The sequence below is a fragment of the Osmerus mordax genome, unplaced genomic scaffold, assembly GCF_038355195.1.
Source record: "Osmerus mordax isolate fOsmMor3 unplaced genomic scaffold, fOsmMor3.pri Scaffold_167, whole genome shotgun sequence".
In the NCBI taxonomy this organism is placed as follows: Eukaryota; Metazoa; Chordata; class Actinopteri; order Osmeriformes; family Osmeridae; genus Osmerus; species Osmerus mordax.
In genome coordinates this window covers 1-25,177 of record NW_027120479.1, presented here as the reverse complement: position 1 = coordinate 25,177, position 25,177 = coordinate 1, and the positions used below count along the sequence as shown (strand labels likewise).

Genomic DNA, 25,177 nt, shown 5'->3' with positions numbered 1-25,177 from the left:
ACTAGGCAGTATTGAGCTGCAATTGATTATAGATTATGCATTATGATTTCATTACATTGGAAAAAAATTGATGTCTTGCGCCATCTGACGCATGAAGCTCAAATTACATCGCATTGGCCTCGCGCCCGGACATGGCTTGCCAGTAATTGCACCTGGAAAAGGTGTAGCCAATCAATGGCGAAACGTGACAGTAAAACGCATGAACACGTCAGCGTTTGTAAACGACTACCAGTTTGAGAATTTCAATAGGCTACCTCAAATGATTTAGAGAAAAACACACTGGACCCGGTTCCATTGACTCCCATTGTGCCCTTTCATAAAGGCAATCTCGGGAATTCTACCAGGTCAAACTACAGTGCCGTGGACATTTACAACCGCATGTAGCCGCATGTGGAGTGTTTCTCTTACGTATTGCCTTGGTCCTGGAGGGTGACGGATGGTCGCGAGGGGGTGGTATGACTAGTTGTCACTAAAGTCCCGTAGTTGATCCATCATGGCCCGGGGCTGCCGGGACGCTGCAGTGGCGAGGCCCACATCCCAGCTTCAGAGGCGGGTCACGGCCCACAGCAACAGCCTTAACCCGGCCACAACTTTGTCCAGGGCGGACAGTGATTAACCGCCCCATATAAAATCCCTCTGAAACAAGAGGCTGAACTATGCACCATTTGACAAATGTTTAGACTTTATATCAGGGTATGTCTTCGCGGAACAATATAAAGTGATAAGAAAGTGTCTGGATTGTAATCCACTTAAACAACATTTTTTTTAAATGTGTGGGTTTTATGTAGCCTATTGGCGTATATCTTCTGTTGTCTGGCCCCTCAAGATACAGCGAGGTATGGTTGCCACCTATGGGTTGATCACTGAACTGCAAGCAGCGACTGAAAGGGTTTTTCCCTGGCAACGACCCTCCTTCAGACCGCTTATGGGTCCATCGATACAAGCAACGAAATAGTCCGTCTGTTATAGGCTACAGAGAGGGTGTACAGAACTAGTTGTTAAATGCTGTATGAAATGATGTAGCGGTTGTTGGATATAACAGCTGTCCCTCATGATCTGGCTTGGCCTCCCGCCCGTTAATGGCTGCCATATGCTGGTCGAGGTCAATACAACCCAGTCCAGCTGCAGGATTTGTCATATCTCACAATAAAAAACAAAACAACTCGGTGTTATGTTGAAGGGACCTAATCGGTAATGGCTGGATACACTGGCACGTAAACACAAAATAAAGAGGCATCTGGAAGGATCTTTGTGTCATTTATTTACGAAAAAAACAACAGCAAAACAAAAACGAACCCGATTCCAGGTTAGCGGTTACATCAAATGTTAGCTTCTATCTCCAGTCCCCAACCCCCTCCCCCCTGTCAGGCCCATATTGCAATAAACAGGCCTAAAACTACCAACACTGAATTCTTGATTTGTTTTGATAACTGACATGTACAGGAGGATACTATAAACGGCTCAAAAAAGGTATAAGAAAGTTACAATAAATGTTGCATGCACATCAAGAATAAAAAGTAAACATTTGCTTTTCAAAATATAAAAAGAACTATTATAATAGTCTGACCAGGGCTTAAAAATTAACTAAAAGTTGTATATATATATATTTATCTATATATATATATATATATATATTTATATATTTTTCTTTTGTTTTTCACATCCTAAAGATACCATTCCTAGAAAAAATCTGATGGGGCTTCGGAGAACAACATTGGTAAGTAGACTAAATCAGAAACATGACCACAAAAATAAAATGTACATTTCCCTTTAACAGGGCCTTCATAAATGTTCTACGCAAATACTTGTCTAGCTTCCAGGAGAAGAGGACAATTAAAATGTTGATGGGATTTTTCATACGCATCCTTTCTGGGCTTCTTTATTATATATTAACCGTTTAATCACCTTGATGAAAAAAAGTTGAGGGAAGTCTCAAATAGACTTTACCGAAAATAGATGAGAAGTTGTTATAAGAAAAAAGCTACACCATATCGTGACTGTAAAACAAGACCTGCTAAAAGACAGATACATTCAGAAATCAACTCTTTCTATCGTACTTGAGAGGAAGACGCGCATCGCTATTGTTTTGGGTTCGTTATAATGACATCGACGATAAAAACAAACCAGAGTACAAGATCGTCATTGTTTGGAAACGGCGCCGACAGTCGGCGGCTGCAGGCAGTAAGTGTTCAGTGATAGCTGTTCCAGCGTTATGGTCAACACAGGTCATTTATGTACATGTTTGGCCGTCTTAAGTAGAGAAGGTGTTCCAAGCATCATACATTCATCAGTAAGGATGGTAGAGCGGTTGGGAGGCCAGCAAACAGATTTAGGCTTACGGGAAAGCCATCACGTCTAGTGGTCGTCTTGTTCAGGACAAGTTGAGAGGATACTATATCTGGAGTCTGAGTTGCGTTTTTTATTGTTTTTTCTTCTTCTACTTAAGTGTCTTAAGTGTCTACATTGAAATACAAGATTAATGTACTTGAATGTTTTCTTGTCTACCTGATGCAGTCAGACATCTTAGCTACAATTAAATCCAGGACCAGAAGTACTGAAGTAAGACCAGGTCGGTTACCATGGCAAAGAAACACAACCACATTTTTCAGTGAAATCCCCATTACTTGGATAATCTAGAAAACATGTCTGGCCCAAAATCCTCTGAAGTTACAACGTAGTTGCAATTCGTTGAGAAAACCCCCCCCCCCGCTAATATACCCAAACTGTTCTTTTTACGAACACAAAGTCCAAATCTTACTGAAGATGAGGTGGAAGTTGTGAATGTGAGTCTTTGTGATAAATACAAGTTACGAGGACAAGGCAGCGAGCTGACTGTGTGACAGGTCTTACAGGGGCAGAGATTGTAAAGAAGCTGTTCCTTCCAGGTAACTATGCAGAAACTCCTTCAAATTGCATATTGATGTTGATACTCTGGGCGAAGAACACTTCCATTCATCCAGAAGAATACAAATCTCGCTTTTCTTCCTTTAAAGATTTTGTTTGGTCGTTTTTTCTGAACGCATCCCTGGAAGGTCACTGGAAACAAGAACCCTGTCAAGACATCTATAATTCCCCATCTTTTTTTTCCCTACATTTTTTTTTGTCCCCCTCCATAAAAGGTATTTCTTGAAAAAAGTATGTGTATTGACATGACAATACATTTTTATAGTTTTTTCTCTTTTCTGTCTCTGTGTCTCTCTTACAAAATATTTTAGACGGCAGGGCCAGGCGAGCAGGGGGTGGGAGTGGGGGGGAGGGGAGAGAGGGAGAGAAACAACTGACTGCATACAATGTCTTGTTAAAATGAAAAAGGTAGAAATCCGAGTGAGGCGCGGCGGTCCCCGGCGGCCGCCACGGCGTGTCAGTCGCTGTCGCTGCTGTCCGAGCTGGAGCCGGAGGAGCTGGAGCTGCTGTCTGACGAGCTGCTGCCGCCGCTGACACGAGACGCCCCGCTGCCCGGCCCAGAGCCACTTTTCTCTGGAGGAGGAACACCACAGCACGTGAGACACACGGAGACAGAGGGAGAGGTAGAGAGTGTCAGGGGAGGAGAAGTAGAGAGAGAGAGGTAGAGAGAGTTTGGGGAGGAGAGAGAGAGAGGTAGAGAGAGAGTTGGGGGGGGGAGAGAGGTAGAGAGAGTTTGGGGAGGAGAGAGAGGTAGAGAGAGAGAGAGTCGAGGAAGAGAGAGAGCGTCAAGGGGGGAGAAAGAGAGAGTCGGGGAGGAGGGGGGAGAGAGAGTTGGGGGAGAAAGAGAGAGTCGGGGAGGAGAGAGTCAGGGAGGAGGGGGGAGAGAGAGTTGGGGGAGAAAGAGAGAGTCGGGGAGGAGAGAGTCAGGGAGGAGGGGGGAGAGAGAGTTGGGGGAGAAAGAGAGAGTCGGGGAGGAGAGAGAGTCAGGGAGGAGGGGGGAGAGAGAGTTGGGGGAGAAAGAGAGAGTCGGGGAGGAGAGAGTCAGGGAGGAGGGGGGAGAGAGAGTTGGGGGAGAAAGAGAGAGTCGGGGAGGAGAGAGAGTCAGGGAGGAGGGGGGAGAGAGAGTTGGGGGAGAAAGAGAGAGTCGGGGAGGAGAGAGTCAGGGAGGAGGGGGGAGAGAGAGTTGGGGGAGAAAGAGAGAGTCGGGGAGGAGAGAGTCAGGGAGGAGGGGGGAGAGAGAGTTGGGGGAGAAAGAGAGAGTCGGGGAGGAGAGAGAGTCAGGGAGGAGGGGGGAGAGAGAGTTGGGGGAGAAAGAGAGAGTCGGGGAGGAGAGAGTCAGGGAGGAGGGGGGAGAGAGAGTTGGGGGAGAAAGAGAGAGTCGGGGAGGAGAGAGAGTCAGGGAGGAGGGGGGAGAGAGAGTTGGGGGAGAAAGAGAGAGTCGGGGAGGAGAGAGTCAGGGAGGAGGGGGGAGAGAGAGTTGGGGGAGAAAGAGAGAGTCGGGGAGGAGAGAGAGTCAGGGAGGAGGGGGGAGAGAGAGTTGGGGGAGAAAGAGAGAGTCGGGGAGGAGAGAGTCAGGGAGGAGGGGGGAGAGAGAGTTGGGGGAGAAAGAGAGAGTCGGGGAGGAGAGAGTCAGGGAGGAGGGGGGAGAGAGAGTCAGGGAGGAGGGCAGGACTCACGCTGAGGTTTCTTCTGCTTCCTCTGTAAACAGGACTTGACGTATCTCTCCAGCTCCCTGAGCGTGGAGGGCTTGAGCGTCTCGAAGTCGATCTCGATCTCGTCCGGGTTGGAGTCCCGCAGCGAGGGCTCGCGGGACTGGATGATGTGGACGACTCGGCCCAGCTTCTCCCCCGGGAGACGGTTGATGTCCAGGCTGAGCTGGCGCTTCTCGTCGTACGTCATCGGCAGAGACTCCTCGTCCTCGTCAGAGTTGTAGCCCCGCCCACCCTTCTTTGACCTGCGGGGAGTCGTCCAGAGAGTCAGGTGAGGGAGGAGGGGGAGTCGTCCAGAGAGTCAGGTGAGGGAGGAGGGGGAGGGAGGAGAGAGTCAGGTGAGGGAGGAGGGGGAGGGAGGAGAGAGTCAGGTGAGGGAGGAGGGGGAGGGAGGAGAGAGTCAGGTGAGGGAGGAGGGGGAGTCATCCAGAGAGTCAGGTGAGGGAGGAGGGGGAGGAGAGAGTAAGGGGGAAGGGGAAGAGAGAGTCACGTGAGGGAGGAGAGAAAGGTACCTGCTGATGCTGTTAGTCAGGTGAGGAGGAGGGGGAGGGAGGAGGGGGAGGGAGGAGAGTCAGGTGAGGGAGGAGGGGAGTCAGGTGAGGGAGTCAGGTGAGGGAGGAGGGGGAGGGAGGAGGGGGAGGGAGGAGAGATTCAGGTGAGGGAGGAGGGGGAGGGAGGAGAGAGTCAGGTGAGGGAGGAGAGAGAGCGTACCTGCTGGTGCTGTTAGTCAGGTGAGGGAGGAGAGAGAGCGTACCTGCTGGTGCTGTTAGTCAGGTGAGGGAGGAGAGAGAGCGTACCTGCTGGTGCTGTTAGTCAGGTGAGGGAGGAGAGAGAGCGTACCTGCTGGTGCTGTTAGTCAGGTGAGGGAGGAGAGAGAGCGTACCTGCTGGTGCTGTTGGCTTTCCTAGACGGCCCTTTCTTCCTCTTTCCCGTCTGGCCTGGCTTGGCCTTGTCCTCCTCGCCGCTCTTGGCTTTGATGTGCTTGTCTTTGTCTTTCTTCTTCTTGTCCTTCTCCTTCTTGTCCTTCTTCTTCTTTGGTTTGCTGACGGGGGCCTGAGAGAGAGCGGCTAGCTGTTCGTGGACGGCTTTCAGCTGAGGACGAGTTGGAAGGACGAGTTAGAAACACTTTGTCCCTCCACAGGGTTGGTTAGGAGCTAAATTCAGGAATCAGGAAGTGGAACTTCCTGTCAGATTGAATTGTATCCTTCCGGTTGGAAACAGAGTTTCTACAAGCTCGACATCATAAGGCAACAACAGCAAAGAAGAAACAAACCTACATTAATATACTACCACACAAACAGTATACATGCTCGCTTTCTCACACGCACACACGCACGCAAAGCAGCGCTACATCAACTGATGCCCATCCACCTCCTGTTATTAACCCTCTACCGCTTGCACTGGGGCAGCAAGCCAGACCTAAGGGGTCTACAGCAGGGACGCACCCTGCCCCTGGAAAGCCTCCTTCCGGAAGGTTCTCCCTCCAACCCCGCCTCTCTCTGGTCCACCAGCTAGCTGTGAGGACGTTCTGACCTAGGGCTGCGATGCAGTGATGATGTTTGTGATGGCTGCGACAGGTGATCTTGAGATTTTCGCTGTGTCGTTTTGTTGCTTCGATGCGTTTCGAATGCGTGTCTGCATGTGCTGTGGCACGAGAACGGCCTCTCAGAGGAGACTGAAGCTGTCTAAGTCTAAGCAAGGGTCGGCCTGGAGGTTGGAAACTCTCCATGAGCAGGGTGAGGAAGATCTTAAGGCTACATCATCATCATCATTCTGCTAACCCGGGTTTGAGAGAGGGGGGGGGGGAGGACTGTGAAGAGAGGAGCAAATCACCTGGTAATGCTTGGTGCACCCGTTTTTTTCCCCAATACCATCAGGGCGCTCCACGCACTGGTGAGAGAGCCAGAGGGAGATAAAGGGACAGGGGTTAGCAGTCAAACATCCACGGTGACGATTTTAAAACTAAAAACACACGCTCCCGGTACAGCTATAAGGAGTGTGACTGTTTTTAAAAGGTTAATATGGCCTTTTTGGGTAGAGAGAGGTAGAGGGGACTGACATTTTTCAGGTAGTGCATGCAACCCGTCTTTGCAATAAGGTGCATTGGAATGCACAATTTAACAGCGGTAGAGGGTTAAATTTCAGATCTATCGAATTGGGACGGGGGGAGGGGGAGAGGATGACCAATCAGCCGAGGACGCGCATGGTTTGCATGTCTGAGCAGGAGAGGAGGGGGAGGGGCATGGCAGCATGGGTTGATGCTGGCCCCTCCCACTCCGCCTCAGGAAAGGACGCCATTGGTGGGTCCCGTTCAGAGAGGAAGGGGTGGAGGTGGTGAGGTAGGGAGGGAGGAGAGAGTAAGGGGGAAGAGAGAGTCAGGTGAGGGAGGAGGGGGAGGGAGGAGAGAGTAAGGGGGAGGGGGAAGAGAGAGTCAGGTGAGGGAGGAGGGGGAGGCAGGGTGGAGAGAGTAAGGGGGAGGGGGAAGAGAGTCACGTGAGGGAGGAGGGGGACGGTGGAGAGGGAAGAGAGAGTCAGGTGAGGGAGGAGGGGGAGGGAGGAACGAGGGGAGCGCGGAGGTACCTACCTGTTCCGCTCCCACCTGTTCCTGCAGCTCAGCCAGGCGCGAGGCGCGCTCCTCCTCCGAGTCGGAGGTGTCGGAGGCGGAGGAGGAGGAGTCGGCGCTGCTGGTGGTGTTCCGGCTCAGCAGGCCTCCGGGCCGGGCAGGCTCTGCCGGCTCGTCAGGCATCTTGGCGAAACGCATCTCGAACACGTCCTGGTGGGCCGCGCACGCACACACACACACACACACACACACACACAGTAGAAGAGGAAGGGAGAGGGGGTTGACCAAAGTTGCACTCGTTGGGAAAACAATCACTTCCAACGGTTCAACGACTGCAATCCGAAAAATAAGAAACGTCCTGCGCTTGTACCTGGAGTTTCCTAGCCATGGCAACGACCTCGTGGTCGGGGGGGTTGTACTTGTAGCAGTTTGAGAACATTAGTCTCACGTCTGCGGCAAACACCTGCACATCCTGGTACTCACGACCATCCATCTTTTTCTGTAGAGAGAGTGGAGTTAGACTACTGAGACAATATATGGGTTTTATTTATGTATTGTGTGTGTGTGTGTGTGTGTATATACATACACATGTGTATTGTGTGTTGATGTGTGTATATACTGTGTGTGTATACTGTGTGTGTGTGTGTATGTGTGTCTATACTGTGTGTGTATACTGTGTGTGTATGTGTGTGTATACTGTGTGTGTATGTGTGTCTATACTGTGTGTGTATGTGTGTCTATACTGTGTGTGTATGTGTGTCTATACTGTATGTGTGTCACCTTGACAGTGCTGAGGTCCAGTACAGTGTATGTGTGTGTGTGTCACCTTGACAGTGCTGAGGTCCATGGGGTGTTTGATGATCTCGTGGTAGTCGTGCAGCTCCAGGGCTGCAGCGTCCACAGGCTTGTAGAAGGGCCAGGCGTAGGCCGCATGCTTCTTGGACAGCATCTCCCTCAGGATGGTGTCGCAGTACTTGAGCTGCTCCGTCAAGCGGCTGCGCTTGGTGGCGTGCTGGACAGCCTCCCCGTCCTCCAGGTCTTTCTTCGGGGGCTTGATGGGCCGGCCGGTGCTCTCCCTCCGGGGCCCTGGCTTGCCCTGCTTGGGGCCCTCCGGGGGAGAGTCGCCGAGGCCGGCCGTGATGGCGGAGGTGGTGGGGGTGGTCGTGTCCGCTTTCCTCTTCACCCCTTTCTGACGTGAGGGAAGGGGGAGGGAGAGGGAGGGAGGGAGAGAGGAGGTGACAGATGACAGAAAAAGAAGAGAGAGAAAAGAAGAACATGTTTGGGTGAAATTCAGTTCAAAACACTGAAGCTGTCTGCTGAAGCGTCGTACAACGGAAAACCAAAGATCAGAAGCACGCAAATCAAAAGACACGGTTAAGAGTCTCGGGCCACTTACTTTGACCACGGGCGTGATGGGCGAGTTCTGGACGGCGGGCGCGTTGGTGGGGGTTGTGACGGACGGGGTGGGGGAGGTGAGGGCCGTCTGGGACACGGGGGACGTGGGCCCCGAGATGGACAACGGCGGGGAGCCTGGGGTGAGAGGGGCGTCCGGCCCGCTCTTACGCACTTTGACCTTTGGTGCTGGAGGCAACAGCTCCACTTCCTCCTGGGGGATCATGGCCACCTTCTGCAGGAAGATCTTCTCCAGGGCCTGGGCCATCAGGACGATGTCGTCCGTGGGCTGGGAGGACGGGAGGAGGACACAAGAGAGGGTGAGAGGGGGAGGTTACGGGGGGAAAGATCGGAAACACGAAAGAAATATCGCCTGGAGTCTCATTGGACTTGTGGTTCACCTTGTTGTAGATGTAACAGTTGGTGAACATGGTGTTGAAGTCCTGCATGCACTCCTGGGCGCTCCAGTAGTAGCTGTTCTCCAGGCGCTTCTTGATGGTGCCCATGTCCATGGGGATCTTGATGATCTTGTGATAGTCCTGAGGAGGAACAGCACGCTCACGTCACTTTGGACCCACAAACTGACACGGGAACGCCAGTGACAAAAGTAAACACTGCGCAGATCAGACAACGTAGCCTAGATCAGCAGATTAGCACTTCTCAAAAAGTGGGCAGGATGTGAGTGTAATGAAACCAGCGCCCCTGTCCCCGGACTCACCGGCAGCCCCAGTTTAAGGGCGTCCACAGGCTGATAAAAAGGCCAGGCGAACTGATGTCTCCAAAGGGTCTTGACCACCACGTTCTGCATGTATTGGAGCTGGTTGGTCTTACGGCCTGGTTTGGTCGGGTCAGTGACTTCCGGGGGGGGCGGTGGGGGGGTGGAGGTGACTGCAGACATGACGGGGCTGCGATGGAACGTGAGGAGTGGGGGATCTCCGGGTCACGTCGGCCGGATGGAAACCTTCTTCTTCAGGGAGTTTTGTATTTCTTCTTTGTGTGTTCTGAGGGGAGCCAGCGAGGGCTACATCACGTCGCCCAAGTCGTGACCTGCGTTAAACAAAGTGGGAGACGTTCACGGGCTGGGAAGTCTGAGTGGGCAGGCACAACTGTGACCCCACGAACCTCTTAGGATCACTAGTATTGCTTTTAACTATGTAAAAACAAAAGTTATGGCTAAATATAGGTATGATAAATATAGTTTATATTTAGGGATGTACAACCTCTGAATATAACTGCAGCAAAGCAGGATATCGTATTACGTTCTTTACAGTACAGTTATGATACTGCTTGACAGACAGTTTGTTTTAATTCCCAAATAATAATATTGCTATAATAATTACTTAACTCGGCAGTCATAACTTTTTTATTTGTTTTCAGAAAATTTGATTTTCAAATATTTATTTTTCCACTTTGTAAACACGCAACAATCATGCAATGTTTCTATTTCAGCGAATAGCATGAACGCGCCTCCCGCGTAAACAAACACATTTGTCTGGTTCCAACTAGTGAGCGGACTAAACGCTCAACACACACCACGCACAAAAACGACATTTTGCATTATTGTTGCCAGTTAATTAATTTAGCTTTCATGATTTTCCACCAAAAACAGCATTACTAGTTAGGTAGCTACAGTAGTTCACTTTGCGTGCTCGGTACACAGCTAGCTACATAGCTAACTTGAGTTCACGCGGGGGTGCTGAACTACACGGCTCTACAACCCGCGAGGACAGCAACACACTATCAGACAAGCACTGAAGTCAAAAAGATTTCCTTATACACCCACGTTATTAAAATGCGACTTTTGTTGATTCAGTAAGTTGCAGATCCACACATATAATCATCCAAAGATTAAAAAAACTAGTTTATATCTCCGTTGCAACACATTTCCCAAAAGATGGCGCGGGCATACACCACATTAGCTAACCTGCTAGCTTGCTTGTCAATTTGTTTAGTACCGAGAGGCTAGCTGGCTAGGAAACAATCGTGGTAGCTGTAGAGTGTGTGTTATTGGAGAACTAGCGAGCTAAGCTACATGTGTTGCAAACTTGGGTCCCCTTGAACTGTTAACATTCAGCCAGGAAAATGCTAAATGCGTTGGCTTTGTTAAATTGTTGCAAATGCACAGTCAATGCAAGAATCGTTGTTGAAAAACATTGCAGGCTAGGTAGTTAGCAAATACGGCTAACTCTTGGCTTAGTTATTGCCGTTAGCTACATAGCTCAACGAGCATTTTAGCAATGGCTTCATAGCACTACGGCAGACCTAGCTAAGTCCGCATATAAGTCACAAAAGTCTTGCTTGTACAGGAAATATTAATATTTAAATGCATTACTTCCTCGAGGCCTCCAAGAGGTTGTGTTTGTAGCTGGCGGTTCAGGTGGCTCCAAGGAGGACGAGCAGCATGAAGATGAGGTATACAATGTCGCCTGCTCATGCGCTGTGACCCAAGGTTTGATTTCACAGTTTTTACATTCATGGTTACATTGTAGCTGCTGTCTGTCTGAGGGCCTAATTCCCCCCACCCCTCGTGCTTTAACGTGACACCGGTACCAGCTGTAGTTTTGATCATACACAAAAACAAATCTATAGGTGTCAGGCGCGTTGAGACCGCACATGATTCGTGTTATGATTCGCAATCCACAGATTCACAATCCTACCTCTTCAGAACTCCAGACTAGGTCATTACATAATTATACAATAATTTAGTCATAAACTTACAGAATACGATGACAATTATAAGGATGTAAAAAATAAATTTAAAAAGTACAATATGGGTTATGAAAGTATGCATTTAGATTTGTTTAAGATAATTAAGAATCTAATAACACTTATTCGCTAAATTTGATCCTGAAGAGCTCTACTATGGAGAATAAACTGTTGGAAGGAAGGCTATAGTGCGTGCATAACTAACTTCATTCATTAAGCAACCCTTTTGAACACGATATGTTCTCTGTTGGAAATAAAGAAGAGTTATTCATCAAGTGATTTCAAGGGCAGCCTTTGAATCCGCTGCTCTATTCATACACTCGACGCCTGGTCATGTTTAGCGGTGAATGGAGCACCAGAAAGCAGCTGTCAAAAGAAAAGAGAAACGTCCATCTCTTCGTCCCTCGTCGCTTGCCATAATGCATTGTTTTCAGACACGCGCATGCGCACTCACCCTCGCCAGAGACATCCACATCCCCCGCCTGAGCCCCAAAGCAGAACCTAACGCGTTAGCCAGTTAGCCGTGCATTTATGTGTTCTTTACTACATCGTGAGCAAAAAACACAGTAATATATATATATCTGTCAAGTTTTAGATCGGTTGATTCGATCAGAGCACTGCGTGAAACACTCCGATTGCAGGTCGACTAACGTCGGGCTCTACCACGGTGAGTACCCGTAAATGTATTGTTTGAATGGGTGATCAACGTAGCCAGCTAACGCTAGCTAGCGATCCAGCTAGCTCACTATATTGTCAATTGTGCGTAGCGCTACGGTAGCTGTAGTCATGTCTAGGTCGATATTGAGCTTTGCAAGATTTCAGTGGGTCAACTGTTAATTACCATACAGCCTACCAGTCATATTCTGTGGGGACTTAGAACAATTTTTACTCTACAGGCCTCTTATTTTCCCCCAGCCTGCCAATGCATGAACGGGCTACCCAGCTAGCTTGCTAGCTAGCTTAAGTTCCATGCAGTTCCTCGTAACACGAGCACACCTTGCCGTTCAGGTAGGTGATCGCTGGCCCTGACCAGGAATGGCTTGCTAGGGAATCTGATCAGTAGCGAAATATTATAGATAATAATCGAACTCACCAGTCATATTCCTGATCAGTGAGACCTTAATGTACTTTTTCCATTATAATCGTGCGATCTTGTCCACGTATGTGTGATGCTGGGGGCCAGGTTTTCTAAGCTTCCAGCCCAAATATCGCTGTACCTCATTTCAAATATCCAACACGACGTTGCCTCTACATCCACATATTCCTCTATTCACAGTAATCATGTGAATGCGATGCGATTGTTTTATGGGCCGGTTTTCGATGTTTCAGAGTGCTTGTCACTCACCGCTTCCTGAGACCAACCCGCTCGCCCCCCTGCAGCAGCGCCATGGCAACGGAGGAGAAGAAACCAGACACGGAATCCACAAAATCTCAGAATGCATCTTCAGCTAGCCAGAGCAAGGTATTAGAGCCTGCTAAGATAAACATATCATTACTAACAGCTCAGTCAGATCACAGAACTGCACTAGTCTTTGTGGTCCCAGAATGTCAGTTAAAGATCAAGTTGTGTTGACTAATCTTGAATATCCGTTATTCCTGATTAATAACTATTTTTTTCTTCTCGGTTCCTGGATAGTCTGCACCTGCCAAACCGAACTACACCCTCAAATTCACGCTAGCTGGACACACTAAAGCTGTATCCTCGGTCAAGTTCAGTCCCAGTGGAGAATGGCTTGCCAGCTCATGTAAGTTCCTCTGCTATCCTTGTAGCCAGCTAGCTAGACACAGTGAATCGAAGACACCTATATCACTTCCTATGAGCGTTTGATGCATACAGTTTTACACCTGGGAACATTTTAATCACCTATATAATAATCAATTGCATTCATGTCTAAAAATGAATCTCTTTTTCAGCTGCGGATAAACTCATCAAGATTTGGGGAGCATATGATGGAAAGTTTGAGAAAACTATATCTGGACACAAACTTGTGAGTTAATGATTATTTCCCTTAATACGGCTTGATCTACAAAACCAAATCACAACACAGATTTCAGTCCTTCATGTTGGCTTTATGAAACTGTATTTTTATAATTATTTATCAAGTATTTCCTTTATGTCATTGACCATCATTTTCTGCTTTGAAATTGATTTTGTAAGCATCAATTTAGGCACTGGTACCGTTTCAAAAGTATCGCTCTCACGTCGGTATCAGGGGGAAACCCCACTCGATCCCCATCCCCAGTCCTAACATTTACATTTAGTCATTTAGCAGACGCTCTTATCCAGAGCGACTTACAGTAAGTACAGGGACATTCCCCCGAGGCAAGTAGGGTGAAGTGCCTTGCCCAAGGACACAACGTCAGTTGGCATGACCGGGAATCGAACTGGCAACCTTCGGATTACTAGCCCGATTCCCTCACCGCTCAGCCACCTGACTCTCCTAACAAATCTCCTGTCCACTGCAGGGCATTTCTGACGTGGCTTGGTCCTCAGACTCCAACCTGCTGGTGTCCGCGTCCGATGACAAGACCCTGAAGATCTGGGACGTGAGCTCTGTAAGTCCCCTGGAGCAGACACACGCGACCAGGGAGAGAGTGTAGTGGAACAGGGGGAAGGTTAGTGGAACAGGGAGAGGGTTAGTGGAACAGGGTTATGGTTAGTGGAACAGGGGGAGGGTAAGTGGACCAGGGGGAGGGTAAGTGGAACAGGGGGAGGGTAAGTGGAACAGGGGGAGGGTAAGTGGAACAGGGGGAGGGTAAGTGGAACAGGGTTATGGTTAGTGGAACAGGGTTATGGTTAGTGGAACAGGGGGAGGGTAAGTGGAACAGGGGGAGGGTAAGTGGAACAGGGGGAGGGTAAGTGGACCAGGGGGAGGGTAAGTGGAACAGGGGGAGGGTAAGTGGAACAGGGGGAGGGTAAGTGGACCAGGGGGAGGGTAAGTGGAACAGGGGGAGGGTAAGTGGACCAGGGGGAGGGTAAGTGGAACAGGGGGAGGGTAAGTGGAACAGGGGGAGGGTAAGTGGACCAGGGGGAGGGTAAGTGGAACAGGGGGAGGGTAAGTGGAACAGGGGGAGGGTAAGTGGAACAGGGGGAGGGTAAGTGGAACAGGGGGAGGGTAAGTGGACCAGGGGGAGGGTAAGTGGAACAGGGGGAGGGTAAGTGGAACAGGGGGAGGGTAAGTGGAACAGGGGGAGGATTAGTGGAACAGGGGGAGGGTAAGTGGAACAGGGTTAGGGTTGGTCAGTGCCTCTGTGTCGCGTTCCCGTACTGGGACTCTGGTCCCGTTTGTTTCCAGCTAGTTAGACGGCCGCATGTGAATTGAAACATTCTCCCAACGCGAGGAGGGCATGTTTGAAAAAGCACGTTTCGCTGCTCTCTATTTTGTCGATTGTCACGTTGTCTCTGGGCAAAGAAGTAAGGAATAAGTAATGTTATATTACCATGGAAACTGGAAATCTAGCATTCATTTAACGTGATGTTGAGCCGTGGTTAGTGTGTGCTATTTTCAGAGGGATTATTATTGTAACTACGTTGCCACAGGCCCCCCACTGAGAGCTGCTTCTTTCCTTTACGCAGGGGAAGTGTTTGAAGACTCTGAAAGGCCACAGCAACTACGTGTTCTGCTGTAACTTCAACCCCCAGTCCAACCTCATCGTGTCTGGATCGGTGAGACACACACACACCCACCCATACACACTGCCAACCTTGGCCACTCTCCAAGTCTGTGTTTACCCTTGACTCTCGTTGTCATTCATGGATACGTTTGTGTGTTTTTTTTGTGTCCAGTTCGACGAGAGTGTACGGATATGGGACGTGAAGACGGGCAAGTGTCTGAAGACCCTGCCAGCCCACTCTGACCCAGTCTCTGCTGTGAGTACTTCACATTCAGACATTTACATTTAGCAGATGCTCTTATCCAGAGCGACTTACAGTAAGTACAGGGACATTCCCCCAAGGCAAGTAGGGTGAAGTGCCTTGCCCAAGGACACAACGTCAGTTGGCATGACCGGGAATCGAACTGGCAACCTTCGGATTACTAGCCCGATTCCCTCACCGCTCAGCCAACTGACTCCTCAGACCCTCTCTGCTGTGATTGGTTACCTGGTTGGATGCACATTCAGTCCCCAGGAACTGCTTGGATCCTTTGTGGTCAGGTACCCCCGACAGGGGAGCAGGTGTACGTGTCTGGGCGTGGTGCTGAATCCAGGTGACAGCTTCTCACGGTTGTGTCTTTGTCCTGCAGGTTCATTTCAACAGAGACGGCTCTCTCATCGTTTCCAGCAGTTACGATGGCCTTTGGTAAATATCTGAAACATTCCTCTGTTCCCGCATAGCATGTTCTCATGGGCCTCAGCCATCTGGGGTTGGTGTAGCATTTAACTATAGGCAAAGAGTTTGCAGGTTCAAATCCCCCCTCCCCCCCCCCCATGTACGTCACTTAGGATGCATGCGTCTGCCAAAGGAGTACAGTATTATTTATTAGATAACATCCAGAAAAAAACATCTGTAAAGATAGTGAGTTGTTTGTGATTTTAGACATTCATGTTGAGTCATAACTGGTTCTAATGACGTTGTCTGTTTGCAGTCGCATCTGGGATACAGCATCAGGACAGTGTTTGAAAACCCTCATCGGTGAGCAACACCTTCCTTTCACTCAACACCTGCGCTAGCCTCACCCGCGCTAGCCTCACCTCCGCTAGCCTCACCCGCGCTAGCCTCACCCGCGCTAGCCTCACCCGCGCTAGCCTCACCTCCGCTAGCCTCACCCGCGCTAGCCTCACCCGCGCTAGCCTCAACCGCGCTAGCCTCACCCGCGCTAGCCTCACCCGCGCTAGCCTCACCTCCGCTAGCCTCACCTCCGCTAGCCTCTCCTCCGCTAGCCTCACCTCCGCTAGCCTCACCTCCGCTAGCCTCACCCGCGCTAGCCTCACCCGCGCTAGCCTCACCCGCGCTAGCCTCACCCGCGCTAGCCTCACCCGCGCTAGCCTCACACGCACTAGCCTCACCTGGTAAAGTTCAGAAGTTTGATTTTGTGGCTTTTTTCCTGACATGTAGACGATGACAACCCCCCGGTGTCGTTTGTGAAGTTTTCGCCCAACGGCAAATACATCCTGGCTGCCACGTTGGACAAGTGAGTATTTTGTTTTTCTACACGCACCTCTCAGTCTAATGACCGCGTTGTGTCGTGTTTCTCATCGCCACTAGAGGGCGCTTTACGCGTGATTAATGTCTCCTTGGGTTTGTGGAAAGCATGAACATTTGTGAGACTTCTAAACTCAGATTTATGCTATAGAAAGATGTGATGCTGTTGCTTTAACCTCTTTTCCCACACAGCACCTTGAAGCTATGGGACTACAGCAAAGGAAAGGTAAATATAATTTTACACTTTCTATGTATTAATATTAATCCGTAAATGTGTTCGAGATGTTTCTGATCCGCCTGTGTTCTAACAGTCATGTTTTCTTTTTTGAACAGTGTTTAAAAACGTACACCTGCCACAAAAACGAGAAGTACTGCATCTTTGCTAATTTCTCAGTCACGGGAGGAAAGGTAAAGATCTCTTCATGCGTTTAAACCTGAGGTCACTTCCTGGAAGTTGTACGACTGTCTGATGTGATGTGTTTAGCTGCTGTACCATCCTAACCTGTCTGTCTGCCTGTCTGTATCTTCCTCAGTGGATTGTGTCTGGCTCAGAGGACAACATGGTGTACATCTGGAACCTGCAGACCAAGGAGATCGTCCAGAAACTCCAAGGCCACACAGGTAGACACCCAGGGGTGGTGCAGGGGTCACCAGGGGTCAGGGTGGTCACTAGGGGTCAGTGGACTGGAGTTGATGGTCCACATGTAGGAGATCATCAGAAAGTAAGTCCAGCTCATAACCAGATCTATTATACTAGGATGCATGACTCTCTCCTCTCTCTCCCCCCCTCCCCTGATCTCCACCCGCCTCCCTCCCACCCCTCCCAGATGTGGTCATCTCTACAGCCTGTCACCCCACAGAGAACATCATCGCCTCGGCGGCGTTGGAAAACGACAAAACCATCAAACTGTGGAAGAGTGATTGCTAAGCCCCGCCTTCACACAGCCACCATTTATTTTATATGTATGTGTTATATCCCCCCCCCCCCATTTTTTTTTAAATATTAAAACAAAAACAAAAAATGAAAGGAGGAAACAGGACTTTAGTTTTTTTGAGGAGCTTTGTGTTGGTCGGAGTCTCTCGCCTTGAAGAACAAAACACATCTCGGTCTTCAGCCCTTCTCCTGGACTCCACGACGACCTGTCGACAACCTGTGGAACCAACACACACAAACACTTATGTCTCGGTCTCTCGCTCTAACACGCTACAAGTATTCTATCTCTGGCTTGTTTTGACAGTCTGTGTGTCTGTGTTTCTGTCAAGTTTCTATCTGGCAAACTATCACATGCAAACACAGGTCTGAATTCTGCCTCCCTGTCTTAATGTTGCGTCACAGGCAGACTTGAGAGACTCTGGGCTGAAGTCTGTGAGGCAGTACAGTCTTTCTCTCATCTCCCATCTGTCTCTCTCCCTCTCTTTCTCCTCTCTCTGTCTCCCCCCTCCCTCCTTTCCCTACCTACACTGCAGTGACGTTCATTTCAGATCCCTCACCTATCTCACGTCCTCTGTTGGAAACAGACACCCACATCAGTGCTGTTACTGGACGACCGAGGTGTCTCGACACTGCCGACGGCACTCTCTGTCTTTATCGTGGAGCCCGTCGCAGCGTGGTGGAGATGGAGCCGTCTCTCCTCGTCTGCAGACGGTATGCGGTTCCACGGTGTTTACGCCGGTTCCACGGTGTTAACGGCCCTCAGTAGTTTATCTCAACAGAGGGGATCTCACCGGTGAAGGGATTGTTTTGTATTCGCCTTTTTTTATAAGATGTAGTCAGACTTCATACGGAACGGCATGTGGTGCTTTACATTGAAAACGTTTGAATGCTATGGCTCCTGGGTAAAAGGAGATTCATTGGAAGTTATGGTAATCAAGCTAAGTTCAGTGGTGGATTTGGAACTGTGTCGTCGAAGCTCACCGGTCTGCATTTATCTTTTTCTTCTCGGTTGTTTGGAGCTTAAGTAACTTGACTTGTGTCAGTTTGATAGCTGAATAAAAGAAGACATCTGTATTTTGTTGTAAAAAAAAAAAAAAGGACTTTTCTTCCTGTGTGTGGAAATTTTGATATTTTTTTTATTTTATAATTTCCCCCCCCAGTTTAGGACTGTCAGAACTAAACTTGAAACGACCTGGTTTAGATTTTCCAGGCTAGTGACCAAATCCAAGTATTTCTCTGTACTCTTCATTCTGTAAATATGATAACATTCGACATATGTATTAGTATTCGTTAGATGAGCAACGTTTGTGCTCTCCGTACTGTTGTCTGGAACTGTCTTAATAGCTAGTACTTCCACACAGACTCGATTTCTCTCTGCTTTTACGTTCTGGACTTTCATTTCTGCAGTCGAGTGAAGGACTGGACAGAATCCTGTATCTGCATTTAGTCGACATGGATTTTGTGAAATTACATTTGCATCTGACAGCTATAACCTGTGTGACTTAATAAATAACGTTTTTTTAAGATGTACTGTGAGGTATTGTCCTGATTTAGAATATGTAAAGACAAATGGAGATTTGAGACCGACTTCTCGATTTAGGCCTAATCCCAATACTCTGTTTTACCCCTAGCCCTTAGTTTACCCCTAGCCCTTATGTCTCAAACTGGGTGGTACATTACATTTAGTCATTTAGCAGACGCTCTTATCCAGAGCGACTTACAGTAAGTACAGGGACATTCCCCCGAGGCAAGTAGGGTGAAGTGCCTTGCCCAAGGACACAACGTCATTTTGGCACGGCCGGGAATCGAACTGGCAACCTTCAGATTACCAGCCCGATTCCCTAACCGCTCAGCCAGCTGACTCCTAAGGGCTACATAGCTCTATGAAATGAGACGCCACTTGGTTACGTATATCAATGTCTCCAAAGCAAGTAGTGTTATGCACTGATATCAAACGAAATTCGTTTGAAATTCGCTGCTAATGGAGTTTAATTAAAACTGTAGACATGCATGGAGTCCATGTCCATTCAAGGCTAATCAGAGAAATGCGGGACTGTTGTGCAAATCAGCAATGTAACGTTGTCGCAGCAAACTAGCGATTTTTTAAAACGTTTCAATTAAGAACATGGTTGCAAATACCTACAGGACTGTGTAGAGCACAAAACAAGACTGTCATAATTTTTTAAATAAATTATTTAAGACGAAAATATGACATTTATGGGAATCTCTGGATGATCTGTCCGCCATTGTTGCAGGTAGCGCAGTATTCACATACCCCTAGGTTTCAGCTCCCGACCTTACTTGGTTTAAGGGGTGTATACCCCTTTCTTCTTAGCCCTACCCCTAGCTCAAAAAGAGTATTGGAACACTTAGCTGGTCTAATCTACAGCCGTTTTTACAATCTGGATTATGATACAGATTATAAACTGTGGTATCGGCCCGGACACGCCCAACTAAAGGTTCCAACAGAGACGAGAAATCAGAAATTAGAGAAAACAGAATAACTTTCAGATTTTTTTTATAATCTTTTTTTCGTTTTTTTTTTTTCGATGAAAGATAAAACATCAGAACAACCCACGACGGACAGAAGACACATTTCCATCTTGAAAATAGACAAAAATAGAATAAAGAGGACAATCTCATCTTTTAGCGACAGGCTGAAAAAGGCAAAGGTGAGGCGACGGAGTGAGCATGGTGTCGTGAACTCCTTTCTCACCCTTTCAGTTTAAACTTCTCCCCTCTCCACACCCCCATTTTAAATCAACATTTACACAAACAATGTATACAACAGACCACAGAAAGCGGGAAGAACAGAGTACATAAGCTGGGGGATAGAATTACCTTTGTACAAAAATAGATTTTTTTCCGTCTTCTTCTTAGGACATGTTATGTTACGTTGCTATGCCACAGGGAAAGCGGTGATTGTGTTGTTAGCTTAGTTGATTTCTGATTACATCATTGGACATACAAGCCAAGCAACAAGTAGGCATACGGTTTGGAGGGCTCCTTGTGTGTTTGTCTTGATTTTTTTTCTTTTGCCCTCCTCGTCCCACTGGCCTACCGGGAGCTGGTGAGGGATCGTGTCTTAGGATTCAAAGCTGCTGGTATAATGCTGGTTGATTTTTGCTCTTGGAGAATGTATGTCGAATGCAAAAATTCAAGACATCACTTTAGAAAAACGCTCAGAAAACGACAGTTTGAACACTAAGATATCTGACCAGGCCCAGAGCAGTTTAGACTGTTAATACTCGTCTCCCTCCCGCTAAAATCAACAGGAAATACTCAAAGAACAATTTTATAGATATTTATAAGTATATACACATGTACATATAAACAAAATAGAGCTTTACGGTATATAAAGCATTTATGTAGGTATTCCTACTATCTACGTCATCGTCTCGTTACCAAGTCCTGCAGGAGAGAGAGCGTGCGCCTCATCCTATGGCTTTATAATACCCGGGGTTTCCAATCACAGTAACTGATCTAGGTCGATGAGATCTTCCTCTCCTGAATGCGTGTTTGATGCACGTTGCCAAAGTTGATTAACTTTTTCCTGAAACAAATAAACGTCGTTTTTTGCTCAGGTGTTTTACGGTTGGTATAAGAATCGAGGCCATCCTATTTAGGTGGCAATCTACTATAGACAAACCCAGGATGATGGAACAGGATGGGAACTAGTGCTTACGTTGGTGTCATTTCAGCCAATCCGTTTGTTTCATGTTCTCTGACAGACATGCTCCATTAATACAGATATGGATGTGAAGATAAAAGTCAATACCGGAACCAGGATTGTTCAAAATAACCTCGTTAAAACACACGAGTCAATAGTAAACATCAAGACTAGGGTATTGCCGGGGCATTCAGTCATCAAGCGGGAAAAACACCGAGGCTTTGACAGAGCAGGAGGAGAATGGAACATGGACAGAGTGGAAAAAGGGCCGTTTCTGATTAAATACTTGTACAAAATTCAAGTAGCGTTGCAGTACTGCGTGTCTATCACTAGAGGGAAGCCACGCAGCGTTTCAGTAGCAACCGGATCTCTCTCCCTCTCCCTCTTTCAGTCTTCCAGCTCTTGTCCTGCTCTTCAGCCTGTCTGTCTCCATCCTGTCTGTGTCCATCCTGTCTGTCTCCATCCTGTCTGTCTCCATCCTGTCTGTGTCCATCCTGTCTGTCTCCATCCTGTATATCACCAGTCTGTCTGTCTCTAGCTTGTCTGTCTCCTGGTGGATAAACCCCTCGGACCACAGCACTCACATCAGCCTTCTGGGACTTGCCCATCGCACCACGGACAATCTTTGGAAATACACTCGATGCATAGTTTTGCAGCAGCCGGATCACAGAGAGAAAAAATTAAAATAAAAACCTTAAAACACAACAGAGGGAATGTAGCGCTGTTTACACACGATGTCAGATCTTCAACATGTCAGAGATGGAGTGTGATGACGGTGGGGTAAGAAGGATGGGTGTGAGGAGGGAGGAGGAGGGAGGACAGGGGAGAGGGCGTCGACAGCCTCGTTTAAACCCTCTGTCCACCCCCACCCTTCGCACTGTCGCCCCCACCTGGCCCGGAGGTGCAATGACATGATGAAAACATCCCTCCCCCCCGCCCTCAACACAAACACCTCAGGGTTGGCTCAGCTGTGAAAACAAGTGCCCCCAACCTCGTCCTGCTCATTGATAGGCTGAGGGGAGTTTGTCCTGCTCAGTGATAGGCTGAGGGGCGTGAGGAGGTCAGGTGATGTCGGATGGGTCACAACAGAGGTACAACTGCACGTATAAAAATCCTGTCAATACTGTTAGGGTTGTAATGTGTCCTGTACAGATAGATGTTGGTTCTAAAGCTAGGTCCATCTGTAAGGAGGAGTGAGGTCATCGAGTGTGGAGGGGGCGATGGTCTGATGAAATTCATAGGTGTGTGTGTGTGTGTCCAGAGACATGACCAAGACAGGACCTGAACCTCTTTGCTCAGGTCGCACAGTGTTTCCCTTCAGTTTTGTCTTCGCTTCAGTCAAACCGTCCACCAGCTTCTTCATTTCGTGGTCCCCTTTACTTCCAGAAGAGAAATTAGGATGTTTTTCATTTAAATGTTAATACAAAAAGCACAGTGTGAACTCCAGGTTCTCTCCTGGTCCTGAGGCACAGTGTTCCAGACAGACACCATGGCCAGGGTTCCCATGATGCAGTGCGTCGCCAGGGTTCCCATGATGCAGTGCGTCGCCAGGGTTCCCATGATGAAGTGCGTCACCAGGGTTCCCTATGATTATCGACCCAGACGAGATCAAACCTGCTCCTGAGGACTTGTCGTCTTCGCTGAACCCGTCTCCCAGGACACACACCCAGCCTGCCGTAACCAGAACACACCGGATCAGACCGGACACGTTTGTGGGCCGCTACACGGAGCCCTCCCCTTCCCTAGCTTGTCCTGAACGTGAGCCAATCACAGCACCAGCCACGACCACGTGTCCTCGACATGACCTGTCACACGGGAGTCATGACCTCCGACCCCGAGACGCCCTGTGCCAGACCAGATCACCTCTGTGCTGGACCCTGAGAGACTTTGTCTCCACCTCCCATCCTCAGTCAGCCTCCTACCAGTACACTGCAGTCTCTCATTTCACCTCAGGAGTTACATATATATATATTTTATATATATATATTTTGTATTTATATCTTTGTACAATGTATAAAACAGTCCCAGGTCGAATTCGGTTCTCATTTCTTGTTTTTCAAACACATGAAAGTCGAGTCGACGGCGTTCGGAACCTCGCCCCCCCCTCTCCCCCCCCCCCCCCCCCCCCCCCCCCCCGTCATGTCCCAGGGGGGGAGGGGGCCGGGTGGACTCCCTGTCATCATGAGGTCATCTGGTGCGGAGCCTCCAGCATCTCCATCAGGAAGGTGTCGATGGGCGTGTCCCCGATGAGCTTAAAGAAGAACAGGTGTTCCAGACACTTCAGCCCAATGGAACGCAGCGCCGGTAACCGCAGCAACAGCTTGGCGAACCTGGCAACGCAGCGGGGACACAGAGAGAGAACTCGGTGACGACTAAACGCGTTGGGGGAGGGGTCAGGGGGGGGAGGGGGGTAACTGTACCTGCCAGGCTGGTCTGGGTACTTGTGTTTGCAGTAGGCCTCCAGGGACGCGTAAACCTTCTCTCTCAGAGTCTCCACCTCCCCTGGGTTAGACAGGCCTTTAGAGTCTGAGGACACAGACACACACACCATCCACACACACACACACACACACATACACGCACACACACCATCCACACACACACACACACACACACACACACACACACACACACACACACACACACACACACACACACACACACACACACACACACACATACACGCACACACCCACATACACATACACACACACACACACACACAAACACACCATCCACACACACAGATGGAATCAGAAGAGATCTTTACACTTCTCACTCTACACCACAATTCTCACTTTCCAAGTAATGTCTCTGTGTGTGTGGATAGTGTGTGTGTCTGTGTGTGTGGGGATGGTGTTGGTGTGTGTGTGTGTGTGGATGGTGTTGGTGTGTGTGTGTGTGGGGATGGTCGGTGTGTGTGTGGATAGTGTGTGTGTCTGTGTGTGTTGGATAGCGTGTGTGTCTGTGTGTGTGGATAGTGTGTGTGTCTGTGTGTGTGGATAGTGTGTGTGTCTGTGTGTGTGGATAGTGTGTGTGTCTGTGTGTGTGTGGATGGTGTGTGTGTCTGTGTGTGTGGATAGTGTGTGTGTCTGTGTGTGTGGATAGTGTGTGTGTCTGTGTGTGTGGATAGTGTGTGTGTCTGTGTGTGTGGATAGTGTGTGTGTCTGTGTGTGTGTGGATGGTGTGTGTGTCTGTGTGTGTGGATAGTGTGTGTGTCTGTGTGTGTGGATAGTGTGTGTGTCTGTGTGTGTGGATAGCGTGTGTGTCTGTGTGTGTTGGATAGCGTGTGTGTCTGTGTGTGTGTGGATGGTGTGTGTGTCTGTGTGTGTGGATAGTGTGTGTGTCTGTGTGTGTGGATAGTGTGTGTGTCTGTGTGTGTGTGGATGGTGTTGGTGTGTGTGTGTGTGGGGATGGTCGGTGTGTGTGTGGATAGTGTGTGTGTGTGGTGTGTGTGGATGGTGTGTGTGGATGGTGTGTGTGTGTGTATGTGTGGATGGATGGCACACCACTACAGTAGCATGGGATCAGAGGGGATAGAAGGTCAATGATTTTATTATGCAGGGCTGAGTAGCACCGTGGAAACAGCACTGCTAGTCAAGGACTGCAAGGCTGAGAGGCTGGTTAGAGGCCATGAGGATGCAGTTTGGAGGCTGTTTGGAGGCAGTGAGAGTGAGAGCGGGAGGGAGAGGGAGGTACCTGGGTTGAAGAGGACGATGGCCCTCAGACAGCCCAGCTCCGTCTTGTCCATCTGCATGTCTCTCATCTTCGACACCAGCTCCGTCAACACCCTGGACCACACACACACACACACACAGAGAAGTTACACACCACAGAACCCACCCATCTACACACTGCGGACAAGCACAAACCAGGAGCCCTTTCAGAATTCCCAGAATCCCTCGGGGTTGACGCAACACTGACATCACTGGCAGTTTCTGGTGTGTGACCTTTCAAACTCCTCACCCCTCTTTGACTCCACCCCCCCCCCCCCTCCCCCTTCTCTCATTCATGTTTTCCACTCTGAGAGGAAAGCCAATTTGGGCTTTTAGTTCATCCTGATTCAATCTGCCCTCAGGAACAGAGAGGGTGGAAGACACTGAAGTGTTTAAGTAAACCATCGTCTCCATCAGCAGGGTGGAGCAGAGGAGCAGTT

At 48.9% G+C, this 25,177-nt stretch overlaps 3 protein-coding genes across 6 annotated transcripts; 1 reads left to right on the top strand and 2 right to left on the bottom strand.

Moving 5' to 3' along the window:
- Nucleotides 1–1,241: 1,241 nt before the first annotated feature.
- Nucleotides 1,242–10,980, bottom strand: brd3a (bromodomain containing 3a). 2 transcript variants are annotated; one of them, XM_067232036.1, is made up of 12 exons: nucleotides 10,901–10,980; nucleotides 9,287–9,615; nucleotides 8,970–9,107; nucleotides 8,573–8,857; nucleotides 8,003–8,365; nucleotides 7,547–7,675; nucleotides 7,198–7,386; nucleotides 6,447–6,503; nucleotides 5,497–5,705; nucleotides 4,581–4,858; nucleotides 2,699–3,477; nucleotides 1,242–2,434 (listed from the first exon to the last, which is right to left on the bottom strand). In XM_067232036.1, the coding sequence occupies exons 2-11, from the start codon at nucleotides 9,464–9,466 to the stop codon at nucleotides 3,362–3,364; spliced, it is 1,944 nt and encodes a 647-aa protein (XP_067088137.1). In that variant the 5' UTR covers nucleotides 9,467–9,615; nucleotides 10,901–10,980; the 3' UTR covers nucleotides 1,242–2,434; nucleotides 2,699–3,361. The 2 variants fall into 2 exon arrangements, with proteins under 2 accessions (XP_067088137.1, XP_067088138.1); XM_067232037.1 differs by lacking the exon at nucleotides 6,447–6,503.
- A 773-nt stretch (nucleotides 10,981–11,753) lies between these two features.
- wdr5 (WD repeat domain 5) lies at nucleotides 11,754–18,881 on the top strand. Of its 3 annotated transcripts, none has more exons than XM_067232034.1 (15): nucleotides 11,754–11,941; nucleotides 12,190–12,282; nucleotides 12,604–12,736; nucleotides 12,911–13,019; nucleotides 13,189–13,262; nucleotides 13,741–13,830; nucleotides 14,852–14,941; nucleotides 15,062–15,145; nucleotides 15,519–15,574; nucleotides 15,861–15,907; nucleotides 16,331–16,406; nucleotides 16,610–16,643; nucleotides 16,751–16,825; nucleotides 16,951–17,038; nucleotides 17,245–18,881. In XM_067232034.1, the coding sequence occupies exons 3-15, from the start codon at nucleotides 12,662–12,664 to the stop codon at nucleotides 17,343–17,345; spliced, it is 999 nt and encodes a 332-aa protein (XP_067088135.1). In that variant the 5' UTR covers nucleotides 11,754–11,941; nucleotides 12,190–12,282; nucleotides 12,604–12,661; the 3' UTR covers nucleotides 17,346–18,881. The 3 variants fall into 3 exon arrangements, with proteins under 3 accessions (XP_067088135.1, XP_067088134.1, XP_067088133.1); XM_067232033.1 differs by having other exon boundaries at nucleotides 12,171–12,282; XM_067232032.1 differs by lacking the exon at nucleotides 12,190–12,282.
- A 4,319-nt stretch (nucleotides 18,882–23,200) lies between these two features.
- On the bottom strand, nucleotides 23,201–24,820 carry LOC136939297 (retinoic acid receptor RXR-alpha-B-like; the record flags this gene model as incomplete). The annotated part of the gene is made up of 3 exons (XM_067232038.1): nucleotides 23,201–23,351; nucleotides 23,442–23,547; nucleotides 24,721–24,820. Coding segments are annotated over 3 exons (357 nt in total), but the record flags the coding sequence as incomplete, so codon positions are not given.
- Nucleotides 24,821–25,177: the final 357 nt, after the last annotated feature.

Excerpts from the sequence above, each read along its gene's own strand:
- brd3a (XM_067232036.1), bottom strand. The coding sequence starts at position 9,466 with ATGTCTGCAGTCACCTCCACCCCCCCACCGCCCCCCCCGGAAGTCACT. Across the intron at positions 6,504-7,197 it reads AACAGGTGGGAGCGGAACAG|TGCGTGGAGCGCCCTGATGG; the intron begins GTAGGTACCTCC and ends CTCTCTCACCAG. Across the intron at positions 4,859-5,496 it reads AAAGCCAACAGCACCAGCAG|GTCAAAGAAGGGTGGGCGGG; the intron begins GTACGCTCTCTC and ends GACTCCCCGCAG.
- wdr5 (XM_067232032.1), top strand. The coding sequence starts at position 12,662 with ATGGCAACGGAGGAGAAGAAACCAGACACGGAATCCACAAAATCTCAG. Across the intron at positions 14,942-15,061 it reads ACCTCATCGTGTCTGGATCG|TTCGACGAGAGTGTACGGAT; the intron begins GTGAGACACACA and ends TTTTGTGTCCAG. Across the intron at positions 16,644-16,750 it reads GGGACTACAGCAAAGGAAAG|TGTTTAAAAACGTACACCTG; the intron begins GTAAATATAATT and ends TTTTTTGAACAG.